The following is an 11,319-nucleotide window of genomic DNA, read 5'->3' as shown; positions in this document are numbered from 1 at the left end:
AGTGGTGAATGGAATTGCCCCAAATCCTTTTTATTTAGCCCAAAAAAAAGAAAAGAGAAAAAGAAATAAATAAATTCAATGAAGAGTAGAATAAATACAAAGCTGGCAATTCAGACCATGATTCCGGTTGGGTAGTTGTGTATTTTTGAACTTTTAAATACAATTCTCTAAAAAACAAAAGCACCATTCAATTGCTTTAAAAGCATCCTTTAAAAAACAAAATAATGAAAATAAAGGAGAGTATCTATATCGTACAAGTCATAAAGCCCACCAACCAATTTATCCCTTTTATTTATTTATTGGGGTGTATAATTCCATGGTCAGTATGTACTTTTTTCAAAAAGGGTTTCATTCTCCTATCCCCCCCCAAAAAAAAAAAAAAAAAAAAAAAGGTTTCATTTTAGAGAGAAAAAGAAATAAAAGATCCCCGACCAAAAAGAAAATAGTTACAGAGGACCCACAAAAGATCATAGGTAAACTAGTCAGCTTTTTTTTTACAATTTATTATCGTGGTATTGATTAGATTAGATAATAGCTCACCTTTTGTATCCCAACCAGAGTACGAACACAAACTTCCTTAGTCCTATCTCTTCCTCTCAAGCTCTATATATTCCACTCTAGCTAGCCTCATTTTACTACCCCACAAGCCATAAAAATTTCTCATTTGTAGCTATATCATATCAAACACATATAGCACTATTGCACTATGGCTCTCAAAGGAGACAATGTTGTGGTTTCTAATATGAAGCTTGAGAGGATTTTTAGCATGAAAGGAGGCAAAGGAGAGACCAGCTATGCCAACAATTCCCAAGCCCAGGTTTGCCTTTTCCCTGCTATCTTGACTTTCTTCTTTTTGTTTTTTCACCTCCATATTTCTTTTAAAAAGCTCTTGTCAGCTTGTTCCTCTTCTCTCTCTCTCTCTCTCTCTCCTCTTGATCTGAAATTTACCATCTCTATAGTAGTTTAATTCTCTCAAAAGGAAAAAAAGTCATCAATCCTCCCAAAGCTTTTACCTTAATGTCACTTCAAAAATACAATAACCTTTATTTCCTAATCAAATATTCATGTCTTGTGTTGGCAATATATATATATATATATATTCATGTTTTGTGGTTAGTATATTCTTGAATTTCTCTGAGAAACTTTATGATAAAACACCATCTTTTATTTATTTATTTATTTTTTGATCTTGGTAAAAACACCATCTTAAAAATCCTATATATTTAGGTTGTCTGTCATCTTAGCACTTAAAAGACCACCAATCAAAAAAGAAAAGAAAAAGTTGTTCCTCATGTTCATTATATTCATGTTCTCATATATGGTTGTTATCCATGCAGGCTAGACATGCTAGATCCATGCTTCACCTTCTTGAAGAAACCCTAGATGGGGTTCAACTAAACTCACCAGAAGTTCCCTTTGTGGTCGTGGACCTTGGATGCTCAAGTGGCGATAACACCATCTACATAGTTAATGTGATCATCAAGCACATGACCAAGCGCTACGAGGCCTTGGGACAAGAACCACCAGAGTTCTCAGCCTTTTTCTCAGACCTCCCTAGCAATGACTTCAACACCCTATTTCAGCTCCTACCTCCTCTAGCCAATTATGGTGGTGGTAGCATGGAGGAGTGCCTAGCTGCCGATAATCATCGGTCTTACTTTGCGGCTGGGGTGCCTGGCTCTTTCTACCGGAGACTTTTTCCGGCTAAGTCCATTGATGTCTTTCACTCGGCATTTTCTTTGCATTGGCTATCTCAGGTTAATTATAAATTTGACCATATAAATCATCTTAAAAATTGATATCACTGATCTCAAAAAAAGTAATTCAATTATTTATTTATTATATTATTGATGTGATGTTAATTACCTCAGTTAATATGTGCACTTATAAGTAGTAAAATAGGTAGTAGGTTTAGACATATAGCATTCATTTTCTTTTGGTGTGCACTTTAATACCATATTATAAGTACATGATATTTATTCTATGCTGACATTTAATATGGTACATAGGTTGTTTGGTACAATAATATGCAGCCCTAGATAGTAAAAGATCTTAGCCGTCAGATTAATTGCTGGCTTTTAGAAGGTCAAAAGGGTATAATGCAACAAGTCAATTAATTATGGTCCTTAGGGTCGAAAGGAACTGAACCTGTTTTCAAAAAGAAAATGACATGTTTTGAAATTTTATCCTGTCAAAAGAAGACAAACCATAAAAATGCTTCTAGCTTTTAGTAAACAAACTGTGGATCATATTATTGTGTCCCAACATATTTTAATTATATAGTTTCTTTCCAATGAATTCTTTAGTGTTGCACTCTTAACTTTTAAGCCTTGAAACAAAAAACATGATTTGATTTGTTTGGGAAAGGGGAATTAATTGAAAACTTTAGGGAGAAACTATTGCAGCTAAGTAATTAACAACAGTTGTTGGGATCATGAACAAAGCTAAATTCAATGATATCTTATGAATACCTTATGAATACTTCTTTGGAGTTCATCAAATTTTAAAACATTATTATAAGCTTATTGGGATATTAGTGCTCTTAACTCATAAAGTTAGTAGGGTTGCTCTCAATCCTACTAGGAATGAGGGCCAAAAAAAGAAGGCACAAGAAAAGAAAACTTGTGTATATTTTTTAACGTAGGTAGCGCACCCTATTATTACTTGGCTCCTCAACTAAGGGATACTTTTGAGTACATTTTTAGGCAAGAGAGTTCCTTAACTTTGATTTAAACACACAATTGAATTCATAAATACTTTAAAATAAAGAAATACTTTGGAATCTTAGAATTTGAGGATTATAAAATATCTTCATGTGCATGACACTTTGAGAAATAACTTCAGGTGCCTGAGAGTGTGCTAGACAAGAGATCAACGGCGTATAACAAGGGAAGGGTGTTCATCCACGGTTCAAGTGAGAGCACAGCAAATGCATACAAGAAACAGTTCCAGACTGATTTGGCAGTGTTCCTGAGATCAAGATCACAGGAGATGAAGAGAGGTGGGTCCATGTTTCTTGTTTGCTTAGGGAGAACTTCTGTGGACCCCACTGACCATGGTGGGGCCGGCCTCCTCTTTGGGACCCACTTTCAGGATGCTTGGGATGATCTTGTCCAAGAGGTAAAAAAAAAAAAAAAACATACTTTTCAAACATTTTAAGCACATTTTAGTTTTACTTATTTTCTTTCTTAAAGAGAATCTAAAATTTTAAAACATATTATTAACCTAGAAAATGTTAGTATTGTACATAAAAATAAAGTAAGGGAAAAAAATGTCAAGCTGAACAGACAAAAATGTACACATGGTTCTTGTGGACACTGAATAGTGCACACTATAGGTTCTTTTATCATTGGCAAACTCAAAAAAAGAAAAAAAGAAAAAAAAAAAAGCACGAAATAAAAAAACACCATCAAAGGGGAAATGATTAGGTGGTGGTGTTGGGTTTCAATGCCTTGTGAATTTCACCTAGTCATGATTAAAAATCATCAATTATGGCCGTCCGATAGTCTCTGAAAAACTGGGATCCATTTCTTGTGTCGGCACTCAGCAGCATAAGTACTGTTTGGCAGGTGGGCAGTCCACATTTTTGACCGTGGAATTGGATTTGAGTGTTGTAGCACAACATAATCATACCTTGTAGCATGGCAATAGGGCCATTTGGATCCGTCTGATCATTGTTGATCAGAAAATGATTTATTAGATGGCCCAATATTTACCGTCTTTATAAACAAAGTTAAGATCCTGTCTCTTAATCAACTGCTCTAGGATAGAATGCATCATTAAGTGTTGATGAAGTTTAATAGTAAAATCACACAAAATAATATACATAGCCCATTACCATTAGGCCAGCCCATGTAATTGATTAAAAGTAAATCATCCTTTAGATGGGCTGCATGTACTTACAAGTTGACTTTGGTACCACAAGGGTTTTATTAGGTTTAGTCCACGCCAATATATAGCATGTGATGTAAAGAAGGTTCAGGATCATCCTGCCCCTTGTGAATTATATCTTTCTTTGTTTTGTTAATAAATTTCATCCATATTCAGAAAAAAAAAAAAAAAAAAAAATTCTCAATCTCAACTTCAATATTGGAACTCTTAAAAAAAATAAAAAAAATAACATTCTTTCAGCCTTTAAAAGGTTGGCAACCATTCAAGAAACATAAATGAGGCTATGCTATTCATTTTTTTAAAGGAAATGGTGGTTTATACATTATCAATAGTGCCACTCCATGATTTGAGAAATTAGATTTAGCATGATTTTGATATAAGTGATGCTGAAAGCATAATTTATTCAACAACTAGTTAAGATAGTACATTATAATTGTAGTAATATCATTTTTACATATACCTACTGCAGTTGAAAATTTGGTAGTACTAAGACTCATTGTTTTGATATTGTTGCATTAATTGTCCCTAACCATTCCTATGCACAAAATCAATATAGGGCCTTATAAGTGCTGAGAAACGTGACAACTTCAACATTCCTGTGTATGCACCTAGCCTACAAGACTTCAAGGAGGTAGTTGAAGCTGATGGTTCATTTGCCATTAACAAGCTTCAGGTTTTCAAAGGAGGAAGCCCTCTCGTGGTTAACCAGCCTGATGACGCGGCAGAAGTTGGCCGAGCCTTAGCCAACAGCTGTAGGAGTGTGTCTGGGGTCCTAGTTGATGCTCACATTGGTGACAAGCTTAGTGAGGAGTTGTTTTCAAGAGTAGAACGCCGAGGCACAAGTCATGCTAAAGTGCTACTAGAGCAATTACAGTTCTTTCATATAGTGGCATCCCTTTCTTTGGCTTAGAGCAAAGAAAAAAAAATGGTTTTTTTTTTTTTTAATTTATTTATTTAGGCGTGTCATTCTATTGAAGAAAAAGTCAATCACACAAAAGAGAGAAGCAGGAAAGGATTTAATTTTGATCTCCTATTATTTTTCTTTTCCCTCTCTCTTTTGTGTGTTTCTGTGTGTTAATGTAGCTACTTGATGGCTTTTGTGACTTTGTGTTCCCTTGAATCCAAACTGAGTAAATAAAGCTAGTAATCCTATTTCATTCTGCTTTCTTTATAGATCATTATTATGTCTTTCTCTTGTGTCAATGAAAGGTCCCCTTCTTTTACCTAACAAGTTGTGAAAATGCCATAAAAAAAATAAAAAATAAAAAATTGTGAAAATGCCATTTGAATTCAACTTTTATTTTCCTTAACTTTTTTGTTTTCAATAAATGTAGGAGGGTGGGATTGACTATGACAGTGACAGTTATTTCAGTTATTACTGACTTTGCTCCTTTCTTTTCAAAAGTTATACTTATATCTATTATTTTTCCTTCCTTTTTGGCACTCCTTTCTTTTCTTTTTTTTGGTAAACACTCCTTTCTTTTCTTCAACCATAGGATTCTGGCTCTTTTCATTTTTTTATTTCTTATTTACTATTTTTTTAATTAAGCTAATTATCATTGCCATATACAAAGTTCAAACGAAAAAGAAAATGCTTGCTTAGGTCCCCTTACATATAGAGTTTCTATTTCACTTAACTGAGAATTTGTAAAGGTCTTGATAAGAACAAAACATAATTGTACCTGCAATATTATCCTATCAAGTAATCCACTGTATCAGGGGCGGAGCCAAAAAATTTTGTTTGGGGGGCCAAGTTGTGACACTAATATATTTATTAAGATAACTCTGCACACACACACACATATATATATACACACACTTTTTTATTATACACACACACAAATATATTTATACACACATTTTTTATTTCATAAGTTATATCTATATATATACACACACACACACACACACACACACACACCCAACAACAACAACAAAAAAACTCAGTATTTTCAATCAAAATTATATTTGATGGCAATCTTTCATAAAATAAAATTCATTTTTACCATTTTCATAGTGAAATTCTTAAAAAGTATTATTTTCAATACAAATTATCAAATTTTATACTAAAGTTAGTAAAAAATCTTTTCATTGAACTAATGCAATTTTCAAAAATTGATCCAAACTTGGAGGAATAAGTTTAGCTACGAACATATTTGAAGCTATCTTACTCTAACCCATTATGTGGCTACTAAAGAGACATTTCATGTGTTGTTTTAGTGACAAGATTTTTTTTAATGAGTCAAAAACTTGTTAATCGCCATATAACGAGTTGAAAGAGATAGATTCAAACATGTTTGGTGCCAAACTTTATCAAATATTTTACAAATATAAGAGCACATTTTACAATAAAAAATAGAATTGAGAAAAATAAAGTTATATCTATAACTATTAGACCAATTTTTTTTTTAAAAGCATCATTGGATTGATTCAATTTTATGGGGGGGGGGGGGAACTCTTATTTTTGTATACTAAATTTTAAAAATATAAAAATAATTATATATATTAAAAAAAATCAAAATTTTGAGGGGCTTGCCCACCACCCCCCCCCCCAACCTATTACTTACTTCCGCCCCTGCACTATATTACAATAAGGTACTTTGTGTATTCAACATATGTATTCTCTTTCTCACTAATATGCCACAATCTGAATGACCCTTGTGATTAAACCAATTAATTACTTAGTCAAGTTATTAATTAATTAGTTTATCATGCAATTGTGTGGAAGCACAAACAAATCACCAAAAACTAAATATGTAACGGAAATTAAATAACACGGTGAATTTATGTACGAATGGGAAAAATCTTGCGGCAAAACCCCATCGGGTGATTTTCAGGTCACCACTCTCGAAACTCCACTATTATCAAATCAAGCGGTTACAAGTAAAGGAATCCCAAGTACCTTACCAACCTACAGTTGAATTTTTACCCCAATACCCAATTGGACTTGATCTGTAGTGACAATTTTACTTTTGATGCACGGCTCCCAAGTACGTGACTAACCAATGCGCAGATCCTAGTACGCGACTTCAAGACACAACTAAGGAAGAGAGGTTGGCTGCAAAGTTCTTCAGTTCATCCTACACGATGAAGATCAGGAAGATGCTTGGTCACAAAACCCTTTGGTGCAAATACACAGCAACTTCTTCAGAGAAGATGAACTAGGTCAAGAATTTCGTCTTTGATCACAATTTGCTTGAACAGAGATTGCTCAATACTTTTGCAACTTGTGTACAACTTGACGGCTCTTAAAACAATCCTTTTATATGTTTAGGGTTTGGAGAAAAGAAGGTTCAAAAGCATATTCACGGATCCCAAGGAAATCAAATTAGAAAATCTGATTTTGTAATTTTCGACAGATAGCAGGTGTCGAGGAGCTATCGAGAAGGTATCGAGATTTAATGAATTTGCACTTCAGCTTGTTTTTCTCGGACAGACTTGATAACTTCAACACTTGATCTTGAAACCTTATTTCTTGAAGTATTAAAAATACCTAGAACTACCCAATTACAAGTAGAGTGCGTTTTGTCAAAGGATTTAGCTAATTTACATAAATAAGTAACATATATTCTTGACAACTGAAAACATATATGTCCTAACACTCACAATATGTGAATTTCATAATCGTGTCTCTCTTACAATATGTGAATTCTATAATTGTGTGAAATCTAAACACATTTTAAGTATATATTTGATAGAGATAATACATATGCTAGATAAATAAAATAATTATTTGGTATTACTCGAGGTTTTATATAGATAAATCCATTAAGAAAATCTAGAATTAGAGGTGCCTCAACAACAATAGAAAGCATAGATTGTATTAGAAATTAAATCAATGGCAGGCGTCCCTCACTGTTCAAACTAATCTTTTGGTGAATAGAATATGATGGTATCAGCCTCTTCAGGTAGTCTAAAGCTTACTCTTTTCTTTAAACTGTTGCTTCTTCTCATTGATGAAGAAACACACATTTCTCTTCTACCAATCTCTTCAACTTTCAACAGCCTCTCCAAAGAATAACCGTCCCTGCTAGTATTAGTTTTATCTCCATCTTCTACAGCTAAATCTGGATAAACCATGTGGGAAAACTGTTTAAGAATATGGTATTCACCTTCAAATTTAGAATCTTGTTTATAAGAATAGCCTGGTGAATTTCTCAGGCACTCCTCTAGGCTAAAGTATTCCCCAATCGTTTTCAGCTGTTGCTTCCCTTTTGCGTGCACTTGCCTCTTCTTCTTGAGCTTGGCCGGTAAGCACTGGCTTCATAAACTCAATAATCGTTGTTTTTAGATAGAGAGAAACAATAACACCTCTTTTTTTTTTTTCTTATCAAATGTAATATGTAACTATTTGTTATAAATGAAACACCAAATGTAATTATTTTATATTGCACTTAACGTGTATAATGAGTCTATATATAATAGGATAAATGACGCTATATGTTAGGATACTTGATGGGGTTTCCAAGAGTGAGAATTTCATTGTGCAATAGCTTAGTTATTGTTGAGAATAGTTCCAGAACACCAGAAAACAGAGCATTGATGATCAACGGCTAGTCTTCAACGGCTAACTCAGCTATTCCTCAGAACGATGTCGTTCTACTTAAAAGCATAGCTCTTAATGTATTTAAGTGAAACGCTGCGTTTTATACTCCTGTTATTAGCATCTTGATATGCTGCGTTTTGTATAGCTGATGTTAGTGCTTAGGCTTAGTCTGTTAGACAGTTAATAGCAGTTAAGTTAGTTCCTAATTTCCCTCCACAAATTCCGGATCTATTCTGTGATTTCAGGGATCTCTGATTGGGCAGTTATAGATTCTTGTGTCTATATATATTGTACATGACTGTAATGAAAAACTAACGCATTTATTCTTTCAGAATTTTCTTCATTTCATTCTCAAACCTTCTCTCCTTTCTCTCACTGAGTTTATAGCTTCACTGAGTGTTTTACTGTGTGAACTTTTATTTTTGTGTCAAGTGAATTATTAGGTGCAAAAATCAAAGAGTCTAAATTCAATTATATTCTAAATTGAATTTTAATTGAAGTTCAATTTTGTGTCATGTGCCTCATTTAATTTTTTAATTTTTTTGGCAAGTGAATTATTGAGTGCAAAAACTGAAGAGTCTAGATCTAGTTAGATTCCAAATCATATATAAATATATAATTTATGTGTAAAATGAATTATTATGTGAAAAAAATCAAAGAGTCTAAATTCAATTAAATTCTAAATTGAATTTTAATTGAAGTTCAATTTGTGCCATGTGCCCCATCTAATATTTTAATTTTTGTAGCAAGTGAATTATTGGGTACAAAAACCAAAAAGTGTAGATCCAATTAAATTCTAAATCATGTCTAATTTTGCATCATGTGTCTCATCTAATTTTTTAATTTTTGTGTCAAGTGAATTATTAGGTGCAAAAGTCAAAGAGTCTAAATTCAATTAGATTTTAAATTGAATTTTAATTGAAGTTCAATTTTGTGTCATGTGCTGGCAAGTGAATTATTGAGTGCAAAAACTGAAGAGTCTAGATCCAATTAGATTCCAAATTATATATATATATATATATAAATTGTGATTAGTTTTAAATGTACCTGTGCATATGCACAGAGTTACATGCTAGTATATATTAATAGCCGAAGTTCAGAGAAAATCCAATTAGATTTTAACTGGATTCTTAATTTTATGCCACCTGTCTCATTTAATTTTTAATTTTGAGCCAATTGAATTATAGAGTGTAAAAATCGAAGAATCCAAATCCAACTAGATTCTAAATTGGATTTCAATTTTTCACCACGTATCCTTTTTTTTTTTTTTCTTTTCTTTTGGTGGCAATTGAATTATTGGATGAAAAAATCAAAAAGTCTAAATCCTATTAAATTCTAAATCATATATATATATATATATATATATACACATATATAATATGAGAAACCATTACAAATTTTAGAATTGTATGGTTTAAAAAAAATATAAGTTAATACTACGTATAATTTGAATCTCTTCCAAAAAAAAAGTATAATTGTGATTGTTTTTAATTATATCCGTGCATATGCACGAGGCTACACACAAGTATGTGTATGTATGTATATATATATATATATACACACACATATTAATAGGCAAAGTTTAGAGAAAGTCCAATTACAATTCAAATTATAGTCTAATTTTGCATCATATGTCCTAAATTATTTATTTTTAGAGACAGAAATCAAATGTGGGATCACATCATAAATATTCATCCAAGTGAGTTATTGAGCACAAAAACCAAAGAGTGTAGAATAAATAAATCATAAGAAAAAAAATCATGTGTCCTAAATTATTTATTTTTAGAGACAGAAATCAAATGTGGGACCACATCATAAATATTCATCCAAGTGAGTTATTGAGCACAAAACCAAAGAGTGTAGAATAAATAAATCATAAGAAAAAAAAGTGTTTCACAATAACAAAAATTAAGAAGTAATAAAAATAAATAAATAAACATGTACAGTTTACATTTTATACCTAATAATATTTGTAGGGACTCAGTTTGGATTGACCCTGAGTTTTGCTGGGTTTTCAGCCCAACAAACCCAAACAATAAATTTATAGAGAGTGGGTTAAAGGTTTAGGTGCTGGCCGTCGATCACCATGCATGAACTTTCTTTAAAAAATACTAAGAGTTTCTTTACAAATGGGGGGATGCTCCTCGGCCCATGGCCGAGAAGACCCTTTTCTTCTTTCTTCTTTTTCCCCCCCCCCCTTCTTTCTTTACTTGCTTTTCTTATATAGTTTCCATCTGCCTATCTCCTTATTCCATCTGTTGATCATCCATTTGCCCTTCTTCTGGCTGTCCGTCCCATCAGAGGCCTTATCAGTACTCAAGTGGTTCACTCTGATCAACGTTGCCCTGCCAAGGGGTTATATCCCCATCAATACGGCCAGAGGGGTTAGGTGAATGCATTAAGTGCGAATGTGACAGCTTGCTCTGAGCTTGTCCCTCCTGAAAGTTATCCTTAGAATGCCGAGGACGAACAGGTCCTCGGCGTGGGTCACAACAGAGGTTTTGCCTGACTTAGCCTTGGCTGGTCAGTCCTCCTCGGCGCTGTCCTTGGGCCTACTATCCGATGGGCCAAGGCTATCAGGCCCACGGGCCCCACAATAGCCCCTCAAAACCCTGCTGCACGTTCCCTCGGGCGGGGAGGAGGGTTTTGACACCTGTGGGCTCTCTAGACGAGTCGCCTTATTTCGGTTCGTGTTGATGCTGGCGGCTTTTTGACTGCCCAATGCGCGTTTGTAGCGTTTCAAGACTTAATGGGTGCCCACATTAAATTCTGGCGGCACCACGTTTCCCTTTCAACGGCATGATCTTTTGCCTTTATGAGCAAGCGGTTACATTTGGGGAACTTAAGGGGGAGTATAAATACCTGTTTGAATCGCTGTTTCA

General features: G+C 33.6%; 1 protein-coding gene across 1 annotated transcript; it reads left to right on the top strand.

Moving 5' to 3' along the window:
• Window positions 1-609: 609 nt before the first annotated feature.
• LOC112029893 (indole-3-acetate O-methyltransferase 1) lies at window positions 610-5,069 on the top strand. The gene is made up of 4 exons (XM_024062579.2): window positions 610-817; window positions 1,338-1,757; window positions 2,845-3,120; window positions 4,448-5,069. Exons 1-4 carry the CDS (start codon window positions 707-709, stop codon window positions 4,799-4,801), a joined length of 1,161 nt encoding a protein of 386 aa, XP_023918347.2. The 5' UTR covers window positions 610-706; the 3' UTR covers window positions 4,802-5,069.
• Window positions 5,070-11,319: the final 6,250 nt, after the last annotated feature.

This window comes from Quercus suber, unplaced genomic scaffold (genome assembly GCF_002906115.3).
Source record: "Quercus suber isolate HL8 unplaced genomic scaffold, Cork oak 2.0 scaffold_276, whole genome shotgun sequence".
Lineage (NCBI taxonomy): Eukaryota > Viridiplantae > Streptophyta > Magnoliopsida > Fagales > Fagaceae > Quercus > Quercus suber.
Note: the sequence above shows the minus strand (reverse complement) of the source record. Positions and strands in the feature narration are given on the sequence as shown.

What these genes read in the sequence shown, in the direction of transcription:
- LOC112029893 (XM_024062579.2), top strand. Translation starts at nt 707, where the DNA reads ATGGCTCTCAAAGGAGACAATGTTGTGGTTTCTAATATGAAGCTTGAG. An exon ending in CCAACAATTCCCAAGCCCAG is followed by an intron (nt 818 to 1,337) that starts GTTTGCCTTTTC and finishes TTATCCATGCAG; the next exon opens with GCTAGACATGCTAGATCCAT. An exon ending in GGGATGATCTTGTCCAAGAG is followed by an intron (nt 3,121 to 4,447) that starts GTAAAAAAAAAA and finishes AAATCAATATAG; the next exon opens with GGCCTTATAAGTGCTGAGAA.